The following is a 26,501-nucleotide window of genomic DNA, read 5'->3' on the forward strand; positions in this document are numbered from 1 at the left end:
ATACATGTTCAGACTTTCTATGCTGGAAGAAGGCTGTCTTTATGTTAAGTGCCAAACACAGCTTCAAGAAATGCTAATCCACTGAGAACAAAGCTACAAATTCCTGAACAAACTTCCCTGAAATTCTAGGAGGGCAGGTTACATCCCCGTATATAAAAGAGTGAGGCCGAAATCACCTTTCACTCAAAAGGAAACAAAGACTTTTGTTCTTTTCCTTCCAGGCACAAAGATCTGAACTCTGCAGTGGCATCATTTGATACCATGACTTTCAGTTAAGCATGAATGAGTTAAAAAAACAAAGCTTTCTTGTGCTGTTTTTTTAAACGTGAAAGCCGTAATGGTAGTTTTAAAATATGGCTTCTTTATGGAACAGCATTTGATCTAGTGCTGTCAAATTATTTATACAAAATTGCTGGGGTGGTTTTTTTTGGGGGGGGTTGCGTTTGTGTGAAGATGGTTCACCAACATCCTAAGACCAGCTTCTGCTCTTTCATACACTTTTTTACCTGTTCAAAACTATTCCCGCAATCTGCTGCTGATTCTGTGAATTAAAAAAAAACCCACACAACTTGAAATGACTTATTATGTGGTCCTAGCCATCAGAATCATGCAAGGAAATGTACTGAAACTGCAGGTCCATTTTGCCACTGATGATTATGGCAAACAGTACCCTCATACTGTCCTCACACTGAGAGGCGGGGGCTGGGATTCCTGTTGCCAGAGCAACCGGGCTGCACCCCCTCATGCATCATCCCAATCCACACCTGCTATTAAGTGGGTCAGAGTCAGACTGCAGAGACAGGGTGAATTCAGGGCTGTCTCGCTTCCTATAACGACATCCTTGATTTAAGACAGGCATAGGCAAACTCGGCCCTCCAGATGTTTTGGGACTACAACTCCCATCATCCCTAGCTAACAGGACCAGTGGTCGGGGATGATGGGAACTGTAGTTTCAAAACATCTGGAGGGCCGAGTTTGCCTATGCCTGATTTAAGAGGTCGGTCTGTGCCCCAAGAGTCAATAATCCATTTAACTTGAACCTGGCCCTTGAGCCAAGGCTTTAAAGGTAGGGCTGCTTTGGGTTGCTGAAAATCTTCCCCGCAGCCCAGTCCCTGGTGATTGATGTCCCGATTTGGTTGCTAAAAACAAACATTGAAATTCCAACAGTTTTGCATGTTTTTAAACTTGATTGTAGGTTGCCTAGAGACTGCCTAGTGGTCAGGTGATAACACACATACACAAAAACATTATCAACAATTCTGGCAATATTTGAGTGATCAACTTGGAATGAAGACAGTCTTCCTAATAGTCACATGTATTCTGATTTCTTGGAATTTAGTGGTAGTATTTTAGACATGGCCACCGAACCTAGAACTTACAGGAGGGGTATAATATGCATGAAGATTGCAAGAGGACTTAGGAATGACGTTCTACTTCTGAACATATGAATATGCCACAGTTCACCAGGCTTCCTAATCATTTTTTCTGTAATAGTAGTGGGATGCTGCTGAATTGGAAATGTACTGGGATCCAATGTAGATCTGGTCTTGAAAGATCTACATTGGCTCCCAGTATGTTTCCGAGCACAATTCCAAGTGTTGGTGCTGACCTTTAAAGCCTAAATGGATTTGGCCCTGTATACCTGAAGAAGTGTCTCCACCTCATCGTTCCCTGAGATCCAGTTCCGAGGGCCTTCTGGCGGTTACCTCATTGCGAGAAGTGAGGTTACAGAAAACGAGGCAGAGGGCCTTCTTGGTAGTTGTGGCCACCTTGGCCAAGCTTCATGCATGAGTGAGGATTCGAACCCTGGTCTCCCAGTTCCCAGTCTGACACTACTACATTGTTAGCTGCTTTAGGCATCTGAAAAGCCAGCACACCATTGCTTAAGAAATACTTTAGAATATAACTTAGAAGGATTCTCATTCCATAGATTCATCTTCATTTGAAGATAATGGCCCTTAGTACCCCCTAGGAGAGGCAATGATCAATAGTGACAGACATTGGCTGTTTTATACTGACTGACTGCACTTCATCAACTGTTGAGGGACAAAGGATACTCACAGCATGGCTATGCCCCAGTGTTTGCCTGCTCTTTCTCCAGCAGCCTGGAAGCCAGAAAGCCCAATGAGAGCTACAGTTGGTGTAATCGTCAGAGGTCCAATATATTTCAGGAGCGCTCCTGGCAGGCCCAGGAACCCAATCACCACTTCTATCAAAGATGACATAATAATAGCACCTTGGATCTGAACACAGAGAAAAATAATAGTAATTTAGATTTTTTTCAGAAATTCTATGTTTCTGAGGGTAGGTTTTTTTAATGGGTGATGAACTGCAAGTCAAATAATTCAGTGACTAGGCAGAACTGGGCAATGGCATGTGTTATTCAACTAAGTGCTTAAGCAGACGTTTTCTGGGCTAAAGAATAACTGAAGGTCAGAGGTATGTTCTGTGGTACCAACAGAAGTTGGTTCAATAGAAAAGCTCCCAACTTCATCCACTTCCTCTTACTGCTTAAGCACGCTGCTTGCTTTCAATGCACAACAGGGTCATTAGACCAGCCTGGCCGTTGTGTCCATAGCACATCACACTGTCATACAGGAAGACCTGGGTTCCAAGCTAACCTTTAAAGCTCTCAGATCGAACCGGCAAGGGCTGGTGGCGCCACGGAGGTGATGCTCTTAGCTCCTAGGGGCAGAGTGTATGATGCATTTGGTCACACGTGCTCTTTAGAAGCTGGCATAGAGCAGCGCTGTGGTCTCAGGAGACTGCCAGCCCCCCCTTGGCTGCAGGCCTCTTGGCAGGATGGAACTACGGTTTGAAGATGGGGAAGAGAGAGGGGATGTTTTAAATTGAGGAATAACTGGCAGCCCAAAGCAATGGGATGGGAGAAAAGTTCCATGACACACGTGTGAACTGGAGTCTATGCTATTGTTTCCCCCTGTAGTGTGACCACTCTACTGGGTTCTTATGGATATTTGCATCTAAAGAAAGATCATTAGAGGAAAAGGAGAAACCGAATAGCAAAACTACACATGGCTTTGGGAAAACTGGGCACTCCTTACAATTGTACCTGGCTTTCCAAAACAGAAATTCAATAAATGTGGATTATCCTCGTTGCAGAGCAGAGACAATCCAATAATTTGTTAGAAGCTCATTGGTTATTTTGGCTATCACCGCATAGCTGTCAAGTTCTCCCCCTTTTTTAAAGGGAAATTCCCTTATGCTGAATAGGCTTCCTTGCGAGAAAAGGGAAAACTTGACAGTTATGTATCACTGGTCAGATGCCCATATCACAAGATGCAGAATGCCAAACTCCCCTGACATGGGAGCATGTCTCCATCAAGACCATAGTGCACCTCAAGTTGTTTTGGGGAGGGTGAGGGGGCTTTGCAGGCACAATTAACATACAGAAAAGATTAAAACCTGCATGGAATGAATGTGTAGGAAAAAGTTACATGCAAAGAGGAGAACAAAAAAGGGTAACAATTTCAACAGTTCAAGGTAGCAGGGCATCTGGATGAAAAGAACCTATTGAAGTGAGGACATGGCACTGATTACATGGGGAAGTTACCTCTCGTATCCTAGGGTACCAGATATGTTCCGTATGCAGCAGTTCTGTTGTTCCATTGGTAATCATTATAGCTTAGGAAGGCAAAAAGAAATATTTCGCATTATGGCAAAACAAAGCACGATGATTCCCTGCACCCCAGCACTAAATTCTGTATGAAACAAGAAGGCGCCAAGTCCAGAATTACAACACAAAGAGGATAGTCTGCTTCAGGCAACCCTCAACCTGTCCAACCTTTCTATGAAAATCTCCAAGAAAGACAACTGCAGAACTTTAGCAACTTGCTCTGTCGATACTGAATCATGATACCCCCGAATACCAGGTGCTGGGTAGTAGGACCAAGGCACAGTCATCACCTCCAGAATCTGCTTGTCAGTGATCAATTGGCATCTGACTAGCCATGGCTAGAAAGGCTGGCACAGGCAACATTCATATGAGTTGTACAGTGCTTAACCTCCTATTTCCCTCTACAGCTTCAACCCAACTGTTTGGCCATGCTAGTGAATGAACAGGATCTACCGCCACCAATCTGCCCCACCCCCCAGCACTTATTATGGACATCATTTCATATATTTTGCTTTTTAGCCACTACCCCATCATTGTTTATTTGTTCCCTCACATAATTTGTAAATCATTCATTCTGTATTTAGGCTGTATTCTAGATTAATTCATTCCTCAAGGGCTAACTTCTAATGGCAGTTTCAAGACTGTTGAAACCAGGAATGGACAAGTAACCAGAATTGGCACAAAAGGAGGCAAAGGTCCGCTTGAGAGCTGCAGAGAGATGATTCAGAGTGCAGATAAAGTGACTTTTGCATATTATTTCTCCAGATCTGTCGCCTGTTAATTGGGATGGCTAGGCTGCAATAGCAGCTCCCGTCTGATGCCTCATGAAGGTTAGAAGTGGTCAAGGAAGAAAGAACAAAGATTCTTTTCATAAACAAAATGTTCTATATTTATGATTCCTAATTTCCATACAGTAGCTCTTCCCTGGGGTCATGAGAAATGTAGCCATCCTGATCTATTGGAGCACAGTCAGGCTATTTGACCTAAAATCCTGCAATTAGTACACTAGAATATATGCTCAGTGTCACTGATGCCCAGCGGGGCCTGAGCTTCTACACAAAAACAGATTCTGTAACCAGAAAACGAAAGCAGCACAATTATTGTACAAACAAAATTTAAAGCATATATTTTGTACACTTGTTTTGAGATTATTATTTTAGAATTTGGAAGCGTTTGCCTTTTTATTATCATCTATTTGGAAAAGAGGATTTGCAGGACTACAAAGGAACTGGTCCATATGCTGCTCAGCTGAAGTCCATGTCTCTCCTGACTATGCATGAAGCTACAGATCAGTAGTCAGCCAAGGTGAGTGAATCAGGGAAACAGAGGCAACACTCCCCACCCCAAAATATCATATTCACATTGAATATTTGTGAATTGTTACCAAACTTGGTGAATATGCCAACCTCTCTTGCAGCTGCAAATACAGTTGAAAGTGTGCTTCTTGTTCCACTACATTTACTCAACACAAAAATCACTCTTGTAGAATAAGGACCCTGAATCTTGGTGAATACTGTATATGTATTACAGACTGTATTTTTGAGATTTTTAACTACTGGTGGCAACAATGCCCCTCCCTCTGGCTCCTCCACATGTCACAGGACCATAGCTGCCAAGTTATCCCTTTTTTTAAGGGAAATTCCATTATGCTGAATAGGCTTCCTCGCGAGAAAAGGGAAAACTTGGCAGCTATGCACAGGACCTCCTACCATACTGCTAAACTACTTCCTGCAATGTCAAGTAGAGCGAGTTCAAATCTCAGTTCAACCACGGATTTATAGAGCTGACCTTAGACCTCTCAGCCTTAATTTCTCACTGCAACATGGGAACGATAATGGCTTGAAGGCTTGTTCTTTGGAGAATGAGGTAAGAACGCTTTGCAAGCTTTGGAACTAATGATAGGCCACCATCTCAAAACAGATTCCACATAATCTTCTTAGATATCTGTTTAGGCTTTCCTGGGAACCCAGCATATATTTTAATTCCCAAAGGTGCTTCAAAGCAAAGTTGCCCTGAGTCATCTGGGCTTGGTCAATCTGTAGCAGAGTGTTTCCCTATTCTGCTTCCTTGCTGGGCCGTGCCACATTCAGCAAGGAAAAACAAAAACCTATGTAATCACTGGACCACTTTCCAGATTGGTACTTGTAGGTTCTCTTTAACTATTCTAAAAATGGTTCCTGCTTTGAAATGCTCAGGAAAAGAACCTGCAGCCCCTTTAGAAAAGGCAAGCAATCAGCTAAAAATGTGGACACTGTTTCTACTCTCTTTCCTCATAGGACAGTTGTTTCTCATCAAGTGCAATATTAGCATTGGCTGCACTGTATTCTTAAGTAACAGATCTGGCCCTGGCCTCTAGTCATGGAAACATGCCAATTATTTCCAAAAGTACTTTGTGCTATTTTATACTTGTCTGTCCTGTTAAGACCTGTCAGAAAGAATATACCGGTACGTAGGAGCACGAACACACACACACACACACATCACCATCACCACAAAAATTATCATGTTCTAGATTCCTTAGACTTGCCAATATAGTCAAGACACTGTGGCTCCAAATAATTCTATAAAAAACATTGTATAAGCAAGGCAGGAATAATTAAAAAATGGGTTTTCAGAGTAGAAATCAGGCTCATTCTTTAGTGTTTGCTGTGAATAAACAATGGTTTACCATAACCATGGAACCAAAAACAATGGTTCAGCATTAGAAGGACAAACTGAAACACTTGGTTCACACACTACCACCTCCTCCTCTGGCATGGCTATATGGAGTTTGGGTTCTATTACTCTTTTTTAAACAAACCACAGGTTGTTTGTGGCATCCAGACGAGGACAAACTGCAGTTATGCTCAACTATAGTTAGCAGAAAAAGCCAAGTTCAAACTGTACCTTTCAAGGCTAGCTTCTTTTCACAAACACATGGGTGTGTGTGTGAGGGGATGGGGGTCAGTGCAGAGAAACCAGAGGAGCAGGACCCATCACCACAGCCAGAGGGAGCCCCCATCTCCATGAGCATGGCAGACTCTGAGGCATAGAGAGAAGTGCCAGGTATGCTCTGGAGGCTGAGGCAGGCAGCCAGCTCACTAACTGACCTAGGAGGAGGTGTGTCAGTGGATTAGGCTCAGGACAGGTGAGGGTCACCTGCCTCGTCAAGCCCAGATGCTGCGATCAAGTTTCAAGGGATAAAAGAGAAGCAGAGCTTAGGTGCTGTGACTGCTCAACGTCCCATGTTGATTGACCACAGCTTGGTTGTCCTATGAGCTTCACAGGATTGAACCCCTTGGATCGGCTGCAGAGGCAGGAACCTGGCCTGACTGTTTGACTATGGACTTGGCTTTCAATATTGAACATGGACAGTGTTTCCTGACATGTTGGGACTACTAACATTTGCCCTTAGGACTGTATACACCAGCGGGACTGGTGGCTAGGGGTTCAGGACACATGAAGAGGGAAGAGCAGAGGCAGATACGTCAATGTATTTTCAGATTGCTTGGGAAGACCCACAGGAGGAGATTTAGGCAGCTGTGTGAAACAGGTCATACATACACCATTATACTTAAGTATACAAAAGAAGACAGGCAACTCCCCATTTGTGCGCATTTGGCATGCATATGACCATGCACACGTGTGCCTTTTTCGGCACCGGAAAGGGGTCAGGGTGGGGGCAGAACTCCCCCATGCAAATGGGGAGTTGCCTGTCCATAAGAGGAGCCTGCTGGATCGTTCCATGCCAATTCCCATAGTAGCCAACTGAATTTAACATTAGTAGCATAAGAAGAGCCTGCTGGATCAAGCCAATAGCCCAGCATCCTGTTCTCACAGTGGCTAACCAGATGCCCTTGGGAAACCAGCAAGCAGGATTTGGGAACAAGAGGATTCAAGCACAAGAGCAATCTTGCCTCCGGTGGTTTCCAGCAACTGGTAATAGAAGTCCACATGCAGAGATGAAGGCAACATTCCTCTCCCACAATTGCATCCAGACACTGAAGTCCCTGAAGATGCAGGATCCATACAGCCATCACTACTAGCAGCCTACATTTTTGTTTAATGAGTGGACTAGTGTGAGACAAATTCTGGTACCGCTCTTGAATGGCTGGAGAAACCCAGCCAGATGGGAAGAAGAAGAAGAAGAAGAAGAAGAAGAAGAAGAAGAAGAAGAAGAAGAAGAAGAAGAAGAAGAAGAAGAAGAAGAAGAAGAAGAAGAAGAAGAAGAAGAAGAAGAAGAAGAAGAAGAAGAAGAAGAAGAAGAAGAAGATCTTGAACAGCAAAAACCTTTGGCTAAAGCATGTTAGACAGTCTTCACACAGTAAGTAACCAGCTTGAAACTGACCTCTTCTCACTCACCTGCTAAAGTCCAGCCCAAACTGGCCTGCTAGAGTAACCTGGCAAGCTTATGTGAAGCCCAGTTTGGCGTGCTTATTAAAGACACTAATTCAAAGGGCCCATAGCAGTCCTCCGCAAATCCCTGGGGACAGGCTATGGAATTTGCTGCATTCGTCTGGGTATTTTCAAAATTCAATATGGTTTCTGCTCTTTAGACAATATTATCTCCTAGATTAAATCTGCACTGAGACAACTTTCCTCTGTTTCATCTCCCACTCTGAACTTCCTGAAAGATTAAGATGGAAATTGCTTTTGCTTACCTGTGTTGTTGCATCTCCATTTGTCCAAAGAGAGAATAGCTCTGGCAGGAGCCAAGAATGCAAAAGCACTGGCTTGGAACAAAGGTAACCTGAAAGAAAGGAAGGAAGAAAAAGAGAAAAAGGAAATACCTCAAACTTTTTGTGCAGTGTCATAACTTTCATGCAGATCTTTTCTAAGGATAAGAAGAATCAGAAGAAGTCCTTCTTGGATATGTTAGTATGCATTAGACACAAAATGTTGACTTTAATAAATAATTTCCCCATTCTGTAGTCATGTATTGATTATGCAGTAGAATTCAAAGTCCTAAATGCTCAGGCTCTGCATAGTTCAGAGGTCAGAGGATACTGCACCAGATGGACCTTTGGTTTGGTCCAGCAAGGCTCCTTTACATGAGCTCATTCCTGCGTGCTAAGGATCCAGATAAAAGGCAGTCTCAGTAATTGTCTCAAAATTGCTCAGTGTGATGCTGATCACATGAAGGTTGCATGTTCAATCCCCCAAAGGGACAGCTGCATATTCCTGCATTGCAGAGAGTTGGACTAGATGATCCTCAGTTCCTTCCAACTCTATGATTCTATTCATTTTTAATGTCCCTACCTACACAAGCGCTTATAGTGTGAGGTCGGTTAGAAATCTCTTCCCCATGCCCTAGGAAGAAGTAGGCCCCCGCAAAGTTGATGGGCATTCCCATTAAAATGGTGTGTGTGCACTGCGTTATGTGATCGAGTATGCGAGGCGGGCCTTACCTTATCTGGGTCCCCACAATATTTTATTCAACTTGGCATGGCATCCCTAGTTCTAGAGCAGATTGGGGTTTTTTTGGGGGGGGGGGAAGCTACAAGGGGGGAAGAGTAATAGCCAAAAGATTCCCTTCCCATTCTGCTGATAGAAGCATTACCATCATCTGAGTGACACTGTTGATACAATCCAATGTATTTGTGACCACACAGAGGCTGTGACAACATATTAAACTTTGTTTAATATCTGTATTCTACAAGTTATTTTGGCAGAATATCATTATTTATAAAGTGCACATAAATAACTCAAATTTGCACAGGCAATAAGCCGTGGCATTTGCTTTTTAAGAGCAACCCACACAACTATCCATATCAATCAAGTAAGGCCAGTGCTGGAAGAAACACCAAGGAATATTCGCCTGATTTATAACATGAGCAAAAACTGAACATTATTCTTTGCAATAGCAGAGAGAGGTATGCTGGGCGAATGACTCAATATCACAGGGATTTTGTTGGCTCTTGTGCTCTTGCCCCTGGTAAAGTTGTTGCTCTTCTCCCTCACGTACACATTACCCTTTCAAAAGCCCTCTAATTAAGTGTATGCAATTAAATACATTCTTCAAAAGTTAGATCACTGAGTGTTTAGAATTTATTTCCAGAAAGGGTTTCTTTCTTCTCTGTGGGGTAAAAAATAAGAATCAGTCCATGTTTAAATATACCTAAATCAAATTGAATTTAAGCCATGAGTTCACTTTTTGTTGTGATTAAGGACTGATCTTCTTAGCATCTTACAGAATCTGTGACTTCTTATTCCGAGCAAATTTATTTGGGACATGTGAGACATATCAGGCTTAACAAGTGCATTTCTTGCTTCTCAAACAGTTCAGTCACAATAATCCCTTTGTCAAAAGCCTGTCAACTAGCATGCAGCAAATGTTTTCAAGTATAACCGAGCTGGGGTGGAAGGAATTAGTGCTACTTTGTTACAGGTTTTCTTACAATCAAACAGTATATACATTTTGTTAATTAACCAACTTAAAACATTCTAAAAATGAGGTAAACAGAGAATCCAAAAGGTTTAAGAGAAAATCTGGAGATACTGTGACAGACTATTTTAAAGGCTGGAGCGTACAAACAATATTGTATCTATTCACTTATGTTCTACTGATGCACATTTAGAGTTCATCCAGGTGGCAAGAGCAATAATTAAGATGTTTAACAGTCTTTTAGATGAACCTATGCTGGTGTAAATAACTTGGATTCTTAAAATCAGAAGTAACAGGCAGTCAAATATCTTCCTCTTAACTTACCTGCACCCAAACGTTGTTTGCAGCAACGTTGTGATTCCAACACAGAAGAATATGGTCCCAATCAGCTGGCTAGTAGCCCACTGGTCAAATCCAACACACATGGCATCTGCTAGCAAGAAGGGCACTGCTATAGTGCCACTGAAACACGTCAGGTAATGCTGCAAATACAGAGGGTTATTTTATTTACAAGCATGATATATGATTGCCTTCAGTTTGTTTGCACCATTACTATTAGCTCAAGAGCATATTTTTCAAGCGCAATATATTTCCAAATTGCTTCCAAGCAACCATCAATTAACACCTGCTTATGGATAAGCAACTTCTAAAAGCAGGACTCAACTGTGAAGACACACGCCATCTGGCAAGACCAAAGCAGAGGTGGTGCTGCATCACAGCACAAAGCAAAGTAAAAGCGAGAAGACAACAAACAACGCAATAGGTTGTTAAAAGCCATCTGGAGAGCACAGCATCAGCAATCCCTAAGGAATTAAGTCTCGATGCAGAACTTCACTTGGGATAGATTTCTGCCAAGGGTTAGGAAATGACAGTGTAAGACTCCCCAGGGTGGGGGAGGATTGTCTTGTAGACCCGCAGACCATCCGAGGTTGTCAGCTTGCATCAAGGTGCAAGCGGCAGGACGCTGGGTCCCAGAGCACGACACGGCTGGCACTCTCCGAAGTCACTCTCATAGCCAGAAATATCTGTTTGATAAAATAATCAGATCTGGATAATAAACAGACATACGGTAGTCTGGACCGAAGATGAGTGAGAAAAAACCTGCAGAACTGCATAGTCCCTGGTGTTTAAGCTCGGACTTCAAAGAGATTCTCATCATGGTGTTTGGATTATGGAGGTGATTGATACGTTCTTTTTTCTTCTTCTCAATACCTACAATTGTTTTTCTATGCCAGCCTCATTAATAAACCTCTTTTTTTGTGAAAAGTACAGATGGACTTCTATTCAATTGTGCAGCTTTACTTAGACTTGAAAGACTTTAAAAAGATAAAAGAGGAAACAAGAAGAAACAAGATGGTGCTTGTTAATATGACGCAGCATAGAAAAATGAGAATTGCTCCCTTTTTCAAGGGAAGTGGGAAATACTTGCTAGCTGACTTTATAATGACTTGCGACAACAATTTGGGATAACATACAGTGCATCTGTTTGCAGAATTTCTTCATTATGAGCGAGAGAGAAGGCTAAATGGATGTCTAGCAACCCCACTTCTAGGGCCCACTTCTGTGGTCTCTGGGAAAACTGATCGATCGCCAAATGACTGTGGACATTGCAATATTTGCAAACAGTATGCTCAACAATTTAACAATGGGAAATCAGTAACAACTTAACAACATGGAAGTTACTGCGTCATTAAATTTCAAACGACAGGCTTGTACAACAGCCCGGATTGGAATAATTTAACAACTTGGGAGTTGCTGCGTCATTAGACTTCAAATAGACTTGGACAACAGCCCAGATTGGAAGGTTGGAATGAAGTCAGGAAAAGCTGTGTATGTATATATATATATATATATATATATATATATATATATATATATATATATATATACACACACACACACACACACACACACACACACACACACACATACACACAAATAAAGCTGTACTCGATGGATGAAAGGATATATGATTTCTGACATGATTGAGAATCGCGTAGCCAGGGACGGAGAACTTTAAAGCGTTAAGATCAGAAGGTGGAAATTATGAGAACAAGAAGAAGAGGGCAGGAACGAAGATATTGAAGATATAACTTCAGAGGTCCAGACTATGGGAAGCCCAGAAAAAATTAATAATTAATAATTAGGATTGTAATTTGGTTGTTTTTTTATTTTAGTTTATTGTTTTTAATTGGACTATGATTATGATTTGATGGATATGATAATTGACTGTTTTTATTGGAAAATCAATAAAAATGTTTTTTTTTTTAAAAAAGGCAATGCCAGTATATAATAAAATCAGCAGGTATATATTATACTTCCAAGAAACCTTACTGAAAAATATTGTTTTCTGTAGTGTGGATATGGTAAACACTGGGGAGGGGGCCATAGCTCAGTTGTAAAGTGCCTGCTCTGCATGCAGAAGGATCAGTCGTTGGCATCTCAGGTAGCTGCATTGACAGGAACTGTCCAAGACCCTGGAGAGCTGCTGCCAGTCTATGAAGACTAAGAGACTGATTCTGTATTATGACTTGGAGCAGAATCACTGCACAGAAACTATGGAACTCTCAGACTCTCCAAGTGTCCCTATTTTCCAGGGATGTCCCTGATTTAGAGAAGCCATCCCGGTTTCTGATTTGATCCCAGAACACCCCACTTTTCCCTAGGACGTCCCTATTTTCATTGGAGAAATGCTGAAGGGCATGGAGTTATCCAACCCCCAAGCCGCCTGAAGGCAGCCCTGTATAGGGAAGTTCTTTAAATATTGAATGTTTTATTATGTTTTTGTATATGTTGGAAGCTGCCTAGAGTGCTGGGGCAACCCAATAAGATGTGTGGGGTATAAATAGTAAATTTATCATTATACATCCCTATTTTCATCAGAGAAATGTTGGAGGGTATGAAGTCATTCTTATAAAAATTAAAGATACAGAAGCATACAATTGAATGGGTCAGGCGGAATCTTGGAGGTCATCCAGTTCAGTCCCCTGCCAAGTGCAGGATTTGAAACATAATTTGAAGATTTATATGTAATATTGTAATGGAGATAATCAATGAATTGTTATCTCCATCCTTCATTTCTGCTTGATTGCAAGATTCTGGGAAACTTTGCTCTAAGGATAGAGGTGCTGTATAAGTTATAAATAGACAAACTCTCAAAGTCTTACTCTATAATAAATGGCAAATGTTCCTATATATTCAAAGGGCATGGTCATTCACTGCAAAAATGAAGCACTCAAAAGCACAGCTTAATAATAATTTTACAAAACATACTGGAGAGCATCTTTTCTTTAGAAATGCCTGGATACGAAGAGCAGAACTCCTGAGCATGGGAAAAATTGAGTTTGTGGGCCAGCATGTTTATCAAGTTAGTAAGGAACTAGTGATCCCACTGATCAGTACAGGATCTACAATTCAGAAGTCAGTGACAGACAGCCATCCAGACTTTGCCTAAATGCCTCCAGTGAAGGAGAAGTCCACCAGCTGCCAAAGCAGTCTGCATCACTGCCAAACTGTTCCTAAGGTTTAGTCGGAATCTGCTTGGAAGTCCTGCCCTCTGGAGCAACAGATAACACAGCTGTTCCACCTTACATGACAGTCCTTCAGATACTGTCACGTCCACAACTTAATCTTTTCTTCTTCAGGCTACTACACCTACCCTGGTCTTTCAACCATTCCTCATGGGACTGGAAACAGAACTGCAGGCAAAGGATCCTTTTCTCTTGAACTACCGTGTTTCCCCTTTTTTAATACGTAGTCAGAAAGTAAGCCACCATTGTTCCTGTCACCTCCTCAGCCCCTCCTGTGTGCTCAGGGAGCCAGCGAACCAGCGACAGGCGTGGGGGGAAAACGCGCCTCTCAGCTGATTTCTCCACCGCCTGCTGAGCGCACAGGGAGAGGGGGGGGGGAAAGCCTCTTCCTGCCCCTCTGGAGCAGGCCTGTCTTTCCTATTGGGGCTACTGGTGCTTTCCTTTTCGACCCTGGGAGGCAGCGAATACATCCAATGGTCAGGGCGCTTTGGGGCGCCCATCTCTCCCCGTCTGCACCTTTTCTCCTCCTTCTGGGCCAGCACGCGCCCTCTTTTGCTCGCTCCCTGCCTCTCCCGTGACAATAGGCAGCGGCGGCGGCAGCCACAGCCGGCTGCAAGGCAGAGAAGCTAAGCCCAGCGGAGCCAAGGTGCTGTTGAGCGGCTGCGGGCTCCCTTTGGCCAGCCTTCCTTGTGTGCGCCTGGCCGCGATGCGCCTCCCTCCTCCTCCTCCTCCTCCGGCGTAGCAACGGCAGCGGGAGGCTCCTCCTCCTCCGGCAACGGCAGCGGCGGCTCCCACTCGGGTATGCACCCCTCCAGCCAGCAGCCGGCCAGGCGGCTCCCACAAGGGCTGCAGCGGTGGCTCCACCCGCCTCCCTTTTTCCACCTCCACCACCTCCTCCGCCAGCCAGCCTCGTCGCCACTTTTGGGCGCCTGCCTCCGTCCTCCTCCTGCTGCTGCTGCCCAGCTGGGCTCCAGCTGTCGCTGCCCAGCCGCCTCCGCGGCCCCCAGGGGCTAGCAGCAGCAACAGCAGTGGGAGGACGAGGATGACACTGCTGGGTCCCACTGCCTTGAACCGAGTGGCGCTGCTGCGCGCTTTGTTGGGGCTGCAGCAATCGCTGGTTCCAGGCACCTGCCTCCTATTGCAGCGGCCAGCGTTGCTGCTGCTGGCTCGGTACTCTCCTTCCGCGTGGAAGGATTGGTTTTTTTAAAAAAAACCAAGATTGCTTAATAAAAAATAATTGCTTAATAAAAAAACCAAGACACCCCCCGAAAATAAGCCATAGGCTTATTTTCTTGAGTAAAATAAATATAAGACGGTGTCTTAAAATGTGGGAAACACGGTACACACACAAGGATCCCTTCAACAGGACCAGATCGATGACAGTATAGTCCCTGCAGCACACAAACGAAATGGCACTTCTTTCCCAGGCTACAGGAGCAACGGGAAGTTCTGCTGCACAAGACCCAATGACTTGAATGGAAACTTTGCAAGAGCATTACTATGACCTTTCAAAGCTTCCATTTGTTTCAATGGGGCTTGTTCTGTTCTTTGGTCAGGTCTGTATCTCTCCTACTTGATGCTCTTAAATACATCTTAAGACCTGCTGCCTGAGGTAGCCACCTCATTTTCACTCCTAGTAGAGCCACCTCTGCTCCTAAAATACCTCATTTTGGCTACAAGGCTCTGCAGACTACAGTACCAAAATTCCTAGGATCACCCATTGCTAGAACAGCAGTACAAGATTATGGTGGTATTTAGAATTCCCAAATTAATGTGCCAAGTGCACCAAGCAATGGGGCAAATCAATGTGGACTTTTGGGGTAAAGAACTGCCTGTAAAAGCAGTAGAACAAACATTTCCAGAGGCTCCAGAAATATTTTTGCCCTCTCCAGTGTACCATTATGCTACTGTTGCATTGAAGTACTGTGAAAGCAGAGCTGGCTTCTCATCTTCCCAGCTTCAGCAATTAAAATTCAGAGAACTAGGACCAAAGAAAAAACTGTCTCTAAGCCAACATCAGTTCTTGAAATCTTTCATTCCTGTGTTGCTTGCCTGCATTAGTTAAGGCTTTTTTTCTGCTGAGTAATACTTAAAATATTAAATATAGCACAGTAGGAATAACGAGAGCACCATATTTTCCCCACAATATGTACCTGTAATCCCAAGAATATGCAGAGGTACCAGGGAGGAACATCTTCAATTGTGTATATCATGTCCGTTCTTTGGGCGTCCAAGCTTCCGCTGCAATCTCGTGTCTCCGCCAGCGCACTCTGTTAAAAACAGATCAAGCGGTGGAAACAAATAATTAGTAATTTAGTATTATAGGAGAATGCACAAGTTCAATATGCAACATGGTTATGAGAACACATTTGACAAGATCTGTGCCCTGTTTCAAAGCAGCATCAATACACACACTTAAAAAGCAAGGTTTTTTTAGCTTTCAAGTAATCTGTCGCACTAAGTATGCAAGAGAATTGTACACACACACTCACCCTTTCATATAACCAACCTCTTCCCTTTGCCTACAAGCAGGGCATTATTCTCTTCTTGTAATATAACCATGGGACATTACGCCAAAAAGAAGATTATGATGGCCAATTGGATTACACAAACAAATAGAGCATGAGAAACTCCAAATCACATATCATCAGGAAAGGGGCGTTTAAGAATAAATATAGTAATAATGGAAATCTTGCATAAGAGACCAAGATTTCACAATTCATGGCACAAATTCTACTTACTACAATGGATGTATTCCTTTCAGTACACATAGCTGAATTTTCAGTGAGTTAGACTCAAATCAGGGTTGCATTAGAATTTGGGAAAGACACAAAGGATGAAAAGTCTGACCACACTTACTAGAGCAGGAGAGAAAACAATGGTTCCCTTTATAGGCCCTATGTGAAAAAATCAAGCTTAAAAATAAAGTTTCTAGACTCCATAAAATTTGAAAGCATCATGGTAAAAACTGCTCAAGGATCAAACATTAAGACACTGAGAAGAAGCCTAATATGCTGGTCTTTCTGTATTGTCCAATATTTTTCAAGCGTTCACTGAAGTCTTTCATATTTCATAGTAATAATTTGGAAAGCCAAGAGCACTGAGTTGGCTCACTTGTAATTCTGGCAACTACCATGTTTCTATGAATAGTAAGCAAAAATGTGAAAAATCAGCAACACTGATGGTATCCTCAGGTTTACTCATCATACATTTCTGATTCACTCTCTCATTGCTATTTGCTCTTCTTATTCCAATTCGGGGTAAAGAATTACAGTAAATAGCCACAACCTGTGCTGTAGAATCTTGGTCTTTTGCTGGTGGAAAAGAATGGCCCACAATCACCTTTTGGAGAGGAAAAGAAGACAGAGAGCAGACGGAGGAGGACAGAGGAAGGTACAAATTTAGGTATTTATTTATTCAATTTATATCCCACCCTTCCCCCAATTCAGCAAATAGACAAATACAGTGAAGCTAACATATATACAGTGAAACTAAACACACAAACTATAACATGGGCATTAGATTAGGAATAAAGGCATGGGTAGGCAAACTAAGGGCCAGGGCAGGATCCAGCACAATCGCCTTCTAAATCTGGCCCACGGATGGTCCAGGAATCAGCGTGTTTTTACATGAGTAGAATGTGGCCTTTTATTTAAAATGCATCTCTGGGTTATTTGTGGGGCCTGGCTGGTGTTTTTACATGTGTAGAATGTGTGTTTTTATTTAAAATGCATCTCTGGGTTATTTGTGGGGCATAGGAATTTGTTCCTTTTTTTCCTTTTTCAAAATATAGTCCAGCCCACCACAAGGTCTGAGGGACAGCGGACCGGCCCCTTGCTGAAAAAGTTTGCTGACCCCTGAATAAAGGGATCTAAAAGGTCTGAAATGGTTGTTCAGCTTACACCAGTGGTTCCCAAAGAGGGTAGTAGCATCCCTTGGGCGGCAGTGGGGTGCCAGAAGTGTAAATGACTATCAGACTGGCCACACTGGATCAAGTTCATCAGTTTCGTAAAATTAATTACAGTACATAGTTTAAATGGATTTTGAATAAATGAGCAACTGGTTGTTACTGTTTTGAATTTCACTGTGTTTTTCTCTTCCTTAGTGGGTCGTGCAAACCGCCCTTCTGAATAATGCTTTTTATAGGGTAGCAGGCACTGGAGATGAATTTATGGAACCAAGGGGGCAGTGGCCCCAAAAATGTTTGGGAACCACTGGCCTAGCTCTATCCACAGGAGTCATTTTAAATATTTGTCAAGAGATACTTTTTATTGACCACAGCCGGTGTATAGGAGGATGTATTTAGTTTACCAATCTCAGTGGAAAGAAGGGTTTGTATAACTACCATGCTGACTTGAATCCATATTTGGCTAATTATCTTCATTTGGTTGTTGAATAGGAGACCCAAAACCAGTCCTCTTTTATTTAAAAAAATGTTTCAGGGTACTCTCATTTTCCTACTCATATTGAAATACTGCCCCTCAATGAGGCCAAACTTGGCTTCACAAAATGTTTAGGGGTATGTGAACCCCTGCGTCCCCCCAGGAAAAAAAGCACTGCCCAAAACCAAACCCATTTACTCGTCAATGTTGTGTTTCGTATCAGAGAGAATAATTGAAACTACAGCAGCAGATGAATTTTTATTTCCAGTGCTGATTTAGCAACAAAACACATACTTCTGTAGAAGGCAATGGAGAGTTCCTTTGTTTTGTTTTGACGGGAACTTTTAAGTTCTCCCTGTGGTTGTGATTTCAACCATGACAACTCAACCCTGAGCACAGCATGGCTGACATCAGTTGAACTGAACGAGATGCTAATGAAGGAAAACGGCTTGTTATGCAGGATAGTTACACCTAGTTGTACTAATGCCAGATTTCTCAAAGCAGCATGTGCCAGGGAGCAGGCAATCTTGTCAGATCTGTGGAAAACTCACAGAGTTCCTGCCTACAGGGAGGTTTTCCCTTTCTCCCTCTCCTGGGACACAGTCACTGAGAGCAAGGCTGGTAGTGAGAGAGGAGGGTGCAGAAGGCTATGCGCCTAGAAGTCTTTCAACTACCATGCCTTCTCACAGGACTTCTTTTGTGTGTAGAGAAGAAGATAGGTGTGGTTGAAGGCAAACATCCATGAGTGGGACATCACAAACCTGATGGAAGCTGTTTCAACTTGCCAAAGATCAAACAAACAAAGCAGAATTTGGGGCTGTGTGATGACAGAGGAGCCTCATTCAAAAAGGGGTGTACATTTATTGTATTTGGAAATGGCTCTACAGTTAACTTATGAGAATGCAGAATGTATTTCATGGCTACACCCTTCTAAGGGAGCAGTAGGAAGAAGACAGAAAGCAGCTTGGGTTCATCCCAACACATGGCTCAAAAATGCCAACAACATTTTCTAAAAAAATAACTGATCAAGAACTAGACTCTCATAACTCATGCAGTGTAGCCTAAGGGGTAAAAGCAACCTAAATAAAAGCAACCTAAATAAACACTTTCAAGAGAAGCTCTAGCTCAGTCTCCAGCAAACATGTCTTCAATGTTGAATAATCAAGAAAACTAAAGGAAAAGGGGATCAAGACCATACACACCCCATAACTTAAAGCTTCCTCGGGGGGGGGGGGATTTGAGAAGCAAGAATTCCAGGAGGCTTGGAGCACTATTTACCAATTCAGTGTAAAGAAGCACAGAACCTTTGCAGTCTGTCTTACAGCCCACCCAGGATGCACATGTCAGTTAAAACAAGACAGGAGGAAGAACTCAAGCCCCCTTCCAAAAGAAAATCCTTTAGGGAATTCTGATTCTCATTCTGAGGACAATATCTTAGGCCCTAAGAAAAGGTAAGAAAATTAACAAAAGAGCATTTCCCACCACCCCCTCTAAGTTTTCTCCAGTGCCTCCCTAGAAGGCCTGGCACTCCCCATGAACAACATGGGATGAAGCAAGGCTACAGGGGGGAGGGGAAGAAATCAAACAAAATCGGACTTGGATCCTAAGATAACTCAGGGAAGGTTTTCTATCCCCATCGCTCTCTTGTAGTCCCCACACCTCATCCATATAATTCAGGATGGCCCTCCAACATGCTCCTCACCCGCCCGAGGCTTCTCAGGGAGAAGGACAGGATGTCAAACCTCCCTTCTGTAAACTTGCTTAAGATTTTAGGATCCTAGCCTATGGCTGTATCAGGAGCTCTGCTGAAGATGGGAGCACAAAAGTGGCTTGGTTTGCACATACAGTAATTGTCAAAACGCTGCCCAGTGGCTTAACTTTATTATGTTTAGTCTAAAGCCAGGGTTTGTTGTTGGCTTAGGAACCTTGGTGTGCTTTCATATAAGGCTTTGTGTTACATGCAAACCCTTCACCATGGTTTGTTTGCCCACCCCAGATGGTAACCAAGCTACAAAGAGCAGCTGGGGGAACAAACTTTTGAAAAGCAAGCCATGGTTTGTTTGATCATCTGTGGGACAACTCATAGGGGATTTGAGCTTTGTTAAACAAACTCTGTGAGAAACAGGCTAATGACATGAGTTTTCTAAATCATTTTCAAGAACATTTTTCACTTGTCTAAAACCAATGGAGATCCAAGTTAGCATGCTTGACAAAAACATTTATTTACGTAAACAAAGTTTAAACTTTAAAGTCAATGAAACTTAGAATGATGTGTTAATTTTATCTGTTGTAGAAATATCTGAATTAGATATTTAGCAAGCAGTTGTACAGAATCAAAATAGCGTTAGTTATGCTACATAAAAGCATGAAGACAGGTTTCTACAGCTTTTCTGTGACCCCCACATTTGCTGAGGACCCCCCCCCCCCAGTAGCCAAAAGTAACTGAACTAAATTGTTGGAAATAGTTTCACTGGAATACATGTAAATATTTTAAGGCATGGCAGTTTAATAGTGTAAGCAAAGTATCAGATTCTAATGAGGTGTGTGTGTAAATATCAGTTTCGCAGAGACACTTGAAGAAAAAAATAGTTACAACTTTGATTTTTCAGTCTGACTAGCACTGTACCCATTGCTGTTGCCCAATTTTACTTGCAATGCATCAGCCTGCTAATTAATTTTATGAAAACAATGCCTTTCTGAAATTGGATATTTCCTGCACGAAAAATGCAGCAGTTTCCTACTCTTCCTCACACCACAGGGAACAAACAGGCTCATGTAGGAAGAGCTGATGAGTGATGGGATGTGGGAGACCTTTGTTCAAAATAAGAATGGTAACATAAATCTACCACGATCCCTTTAGAAAAGGGACTGGAAGAGCTTTACTGTCACTACAAAAGGCAGCAGACCCAGCATTAAGGTAGCAGCTGCAGTATCAGCAGATGTGCTGCTTCTGTTCTACGGGTCAGAGTGAAGACCAACAAATATATTACTTAACCGATATCAGATAGTCAAAATATGTGTCTTGGAATCCGGAGTCCAGTAACCCAGTTGTATAACTTTATCCTATTAGTTACACATGCTGCAATTGCCTAATCCCCTTATGATTGCCACCACCTACAATCATGGAAGTAAGTCTAGGTGGTCCAACTTTGGCATCGTTTCCCTTGCATCTCCCTGGCTGCCAACATTAATCTCTGAAACAAAGGTGGCATTAAAAACAGAAATGCTCAGTCATTTTGCTTCCCTGAATAAGCTCAGTGTTTATAACTGGACTCTGGAAAAAATGAGGTTTGTGCAACAAGACAACTGCAGCTATAGTAAAACTGATTACCAAAACATCTACTTCAGCCCACACAAATGAGGGAAATGATGTACAATCCTAAAATCCATTGGTAAATTATTATGGCCCAAAACATGAAAATTTTCAAGTACAGTCTTTCCAACAGATGCTTTTACTCAATGTTCCCTTAAACAAAGAAACCTGTCCTTAACGCTTCATCTAAATTATGGAAGGATAGAAAATAAGGGAAATTAAATTAGTTAAAAGGTAATCAGTGATAATGTCGCCATCCCCACCATTTTTTCCATCCTATTTACTGTATCTTTTCTCTAAATCAAATTGCAAATTTCAAAGCATTTATAATCTCTAGTATAGTCATTAAAAAGCAAATGGAGTGGGAATGTGATGCTGAAACTCCACCATCTAATACTATCTTTATATAGAATAAAGAAAGTTGATTCTCAGCTTATTTTTTCCTTTTAAATGTAATTTTGCAGATCATGTAAGATCAGAAAGGGCAACTTGTAGTTCCAAAAGCTTCTTTATGAATCCAGCGGGCCTTGGAGGAAGCCAGATAATCTTACCTCTCATTTTAAATATTGCAACAAATATTGCACAGAGGGAAGTGTGTGATTTTCAAGGGGGAAAGTTCTGTGAAATGAAACTTGCTTCCTTGTTTTTTATATTTCCCTATCTTGCTGAAATATTTTCCAGTCTGCAAAAACCTGAATACGGCAAAGTAAATTTCTTTGGTAGACTACACAAGCTGCTTAATTAATTTTGTAAGCAGAATTTATGGGTTTTACTGTTATCAAGAGACATTGACTTGAAGTCTTAACAAAAGACATGGATAATGTCAGGGAACCACAAGGAAGACAAAGGGGGAAACAAGCAAAATTAGCAGAAATGTCAAAATAAGGAGAACAAGAGAAGAGTGAAGAGTTTCCACAGAACTGTCAAGGTCTCTTCATACTGCTTGTCAGGATACTGATTACTGAATCCAGGGTGTGTCCCTTGAGAAACCATACCTTCCACTGATAGATATTGTTAGTGGGATGGGAAAAGCACTGTCTGTAAATGTTTGGCAGACTATGCCATACAACCAACCATCACATGGTAATAAGAATTATGCGATAAACAGGATTTCATGAATCAGATTTATTGTTCATCATGATCAACCTAGAATATGCAACAATGCTTTATCTTTCATTCTGAGTTAGTGGTAATGGTAAACTTTTTTTCCAGCTATGCTGCCTGTCACAAGCCAGAGAAGATACAAGAAGGTTATGAACAAACAGATAAATTTCTGTAACCTTAAAACGCCATTACAGTCTCCACCTTGATTCTCCAGGCAATTCCCCATCATCTCCACACACTACCAGCACTCAAGCTCTCCTCTTGACAGTCACTGAGCTACCTTCCCAGGGCTTCCCTCCAAAAATACTCCAAGGGATCACCTCAGTGTGCGTGCAGCATCCCAAGCTGAGCAAATGAGTTACTTTGGCTGCACCAGTGCCAATCTTAGAATCTACTCCAGAAAGATACCTTTTCGGCAATTCCATTTTCAGTTGTATAGATTGCCATTAGCTCTGTATCTTCCGTATCTTGATCACCACTTGATGTAGCTCCACCATTCATTACAACCTATGAAAAAGAAAAAGGAATTAATATACTGTATAAAAATAGTTACTATAGATTGTTAAATAACTGTATCCTCTAGGGCAAGCACAGGAATTAGTATTCTCAACAAAGAGCGCAACATTTTCAACATACTGAATTCATCGAGAACCAACTCCCATCAGCTTGAGCCAGCTGATGTACAAGCAAAAAAAGTGCAGGTAAAAGCACTGTAACCACTTGCTGCTGCAGCACGCAGCTCCCTTCATGCCTAGGAAGGGAGGCTGGCTGGAAGAGACAGAGAGAGCTGGCTGCTGGTGCTCCAGCAAGTGTGCCCAGCACTTTGACTTGTGCAATGTTTATTTTTCCATTTCATAAAGGAAAAGAAGATAACCACTGTCCCATCCCCACCAGCCCAAAACCAGTCAACATATTATCTGAACTTCATTTTCACCTCACCGACTTTTAGGGCATGTTTGGGTTTACTTCCCTCCCTGAACCGGGGATGGGGGAGCTATTGAAAGACTTGGCACAGTACTAGACAGAACAGGAATACTGCAGCATAAGCACAGGACCCGTCAACAGTATTTTATCAATTTAAAGAGATATACACATTATGCCACAACAGGAAACAAAATGTACACATTAGAAAGACATCAGCCCCTTTGACTTAATACAAACAGCATTGGTATGGAGACCGTGAGTGTAACAGCAGACTAGAAACCCTCTGGTCCAGTCTTATACAGGGCAGAACAAAGCTGGAACAATCCCACAATGCACTATTCAAATACTGGAAATGACAGTTAGACTAACATATAACCATGGTCAGCAAGTTCATGTTTCCATGTTGCAATGAACCAATGTCAAGCTATCATCAAATGCTGAATTGCATTAATTGGAAGTGGTTTGGTAATCTGTGGCTAAATTGTCATAATCATCATCAGCATTTGCATGCAATAGTTCAAAGCCTATCTAGTCAACTGTACTCAAAGAGGTAAGAGTCTGATTGCTTGTGCAATCTAGTCAGTGTACACAACATTTGTACCTGCATTCTGAACAAAGTCATTCATACAGAGCCCTAAAATTCATTTCTAAACCATGGAACTATTTTTTCTTGGTCGCCTCTCCATACTAAAAATACATTCAGAGCTCTTTCTTTCCGAAGATTCAGATTAGCAAGATGGCTTTTACAACAAAGATGAGTTTTACAACCAACTTCTGCTCCAGAAATAAAGATCAGTAAAGTTTTCTGTGAAAGGCATATCACAAGTCACCACTGACCCAATGCAATTTTCAAAGTTGTACTATTGTAAAATGCATTTCCCACACAATGGGAGTTTTTAACTGGACCTCAAGGAGCACACTTTGGAGAATCAGTGCCTAGAAATACCTGGCTGAGAATGATGATTGAAGCAGAAGCAGATATTATGGCTAAGCTTGTGATTACATTGTGCCACCACAGGGAAGCAATGCAACTTTTTGGAGTATGCAACTTACTGGTAGTGTGAAGAAAGCAGGATGCTTGGATTCATCCTCATATTTGCCCTCTGTTGGACTTCCAGTTTCAACTGACTTAGACGTAGTGTTCTTGCCAATTCCCATTGTTTCCCACAATGCTCTAAAATTCACGTAGTCACTAAGTTATTAGTATGGGGATAGGGTTTTCAATTAAAAAATAGGGCACCTCAGGAAGTCAGAAGAGCATCACAGGAGTTCACAATGGAGCATGAGGTCCTGTAAGTAACATGTGCTTCTATGGCACCTAGAAATAAAGAAATGAAACACCATTAAAAATTTGCAGTACAATTCCACAAGACATTTGCTGCAGTGTATAAACCTCACCAAGAATCCAGGTTTTATGCCAAGTTAATTACATTGAGAATTTCAACCAATGTCCAAGGATGCCCTAAAGAAGACAGTCAGCCACAGTCTTTCCCCCCTTCACAACATAGCAGAAAAATCCCTCAAGCCTATTTGATTCTGGTGACAGGAATCTTGAAATAGATATTCAGCCCTTTTCAAGGCTGATGATGCCAACCTGCCCCAGTTCTTCCTTAAAGCTCAAAATGAAGTTATACCACTTACTCTTCATCCCCTGCCTACTGAAACTAACCCTGAGTTTCGAACTGCATATATTCATTCCCTTTTAGCTATACTCCCATCTTTCTCCTCTCCTTCTACTGCACCCTTCATCAACCTGGTACCCTCCAGATGCTTAGGGCTCAACTCACATGAGCCCCAGCCAGCACAGTCATAGGATGCCAGGGCTGATGGCAGCTGTAGTCCAAAACAGCTGGAGGGTACCAGATTGGGGAATGCTGCTCTATTGCCTCCCTACTGAGGAATTTCAGATGATAAACTAACATCATAGTCTGAAGCACCACACCTACTGAGTGATGGTGCTGTTTACATAAATGAACAAAGGTGAAAAAAACTTTGCCTATGCACTTGGTTGTAGGTAAACCTTTGAAAAAGGCACACACAAATGCACATTATGACAATTTAAAGCTGGCCACAACTAAAAAAATGGATCTAATCAAAAGTACAGATGTGAACGCAAATCAAATTTCAGTCAAACTGGGGTTAATAAAACTTAAGCTGTGTAAAGACTGCCTTTGATAAATGAACAAGGATGATTTAATTCACACACAAAATAACTATGCAAACTCAGATTTAAACAATCAAAATATCCAAAGATGTTCCAGAAACAAACCAGTGCGCCATCAATCCGCAGTTAGAATTCTTGGGTATGTACTTCTAGTTCACATACTCACATATTCACATACTCACATTTTAGGCTACTCCAAAACCCTTTTCTATAAAGGGACACAACTTGCAAAATGTCCAGAGATGTTTGCCTCTGTTGACAACTCACTTTACACAGTCTCTTACATCTTGTTTTTGCATGAGTGAATTAACCAATTCCCTTTACTACCAGACTTCTGTACAATAATGCTTCCACTTTAGAACCACTGAAGTTAAAACTCTTAATATGTGTTCTAACTTAATATGAGGCTAACATTCATCTAAAATACTGAGAGCATAGACTGTGTGTTAAAAGTCATGTAGCAATACAGGAGATATAGAGCAAACAAGTGGCTTTTTGGAAATTGGAATGCTACCATTCTGTGAGTCGATGATAAGGCAGGAGGCACATGGAACAGATTTGGGAAAATCATCTTCCTTTAGCATAAGGCTGTTTGAAAGTATATATTGCTGTGAATGTAAAGGGAACAAGAGAGAAATGAAAGACTGGGAAGACCAGGCTTTCAATATGTTAGTCGCATGGGAAGCAAATGAAATGTTAAAAGGGTCCACTTTTAAATGACCTGGGGACAGTAACAATGGCTCTCTCCTTTAGCTCACTTCTATATACCGGTAAGTTGAGACACAGACAAAGGGTGCTTCAGTCCATTCCTCTCCAGAGAAGCAAAACAAAGGCAGATTGGCGGTGGTGGCAGTGGCTGCATGTACATTGGGTGGGCAAGTTAAAGAGCATTTTGCCTTTGCATGAACTAATCGTTGCCATTTTGAATTTTATTGTGTTATTTTTTTCCTTAGTGGTTAACATAAACTGTTATGTTCAATCAACCAACCAACCTTTATGGGCATACAGAGAAGACTGGAATATATGAATAGAAATATAAAATTGGCATCTGTTCACAGGAGGAGATGCTTTAAGATAAAACTATAC

At 42.0% G+C, this 26,501-nt stretch overlaps 1 protein-coding gene across 5 annotated transcripts in view; it reads right to left on the reverse strand.

The window, feature by feature from the left end:
* Positions 1-26,501, reverse strand: part of SLC23A2 (solute carrier family 23 member 2) — a 78,345-nt gene that overhangs the window by 21,787 nt on the left and 30,057 nt on the right. For 4 of the 5 annotated variants that reach the window (XM_060276384.1, XM_035117372.2, XM_060276383.1 and 1 more), the window contains 7 exons: positions 24,305-24,569; positions 22,736-22,834; positions 15,682-15,798; positions 10,323-10,480; positions 8,275-8,363; positions 3,572-3,642; positions 2,062-2,243 (listed from right to left, as the gene is read on the reverse strand). In XM_060276384.1, coding sequence (XP_060132367.1) covers positions 2,062-2,243; positions 3,572-3,642; positions 8,275-8,363; positions 10,323-10,480; positions 15,682-15,798; positions 22,736-22,834; positions 24,305-24,409 — 821 coding nt within the window. In that variant the 5' untranslated portion in view covers positions 24,410-24,569. The remainder of the gene's footprint in view (positions 1-2,061; positions 2,244-3,571; positions 3,643-8,274; positions 8,364-10,322; positions 10,481-15,681; positions 15,799-22,735; positions 22,835-24,304; positions 24,570-26,501) is intronic. The other variant, XM_035117374.2, reaches the window with a different exon arrangement.

This window comes from Zootoca vivipara, chromosome 6 (assembly GCF_963506605.1).
Source record: "Zootoca vivipara chromosome 6, rZooViv1.1, whole genome shotgun sequence".
Classification (NCBI taxonomy): Eukaryota; Metazoa; Chordata; class Lepidosauria; order Squamata; family Lacertidae; genus Zootoca; species Zootoca vivipara.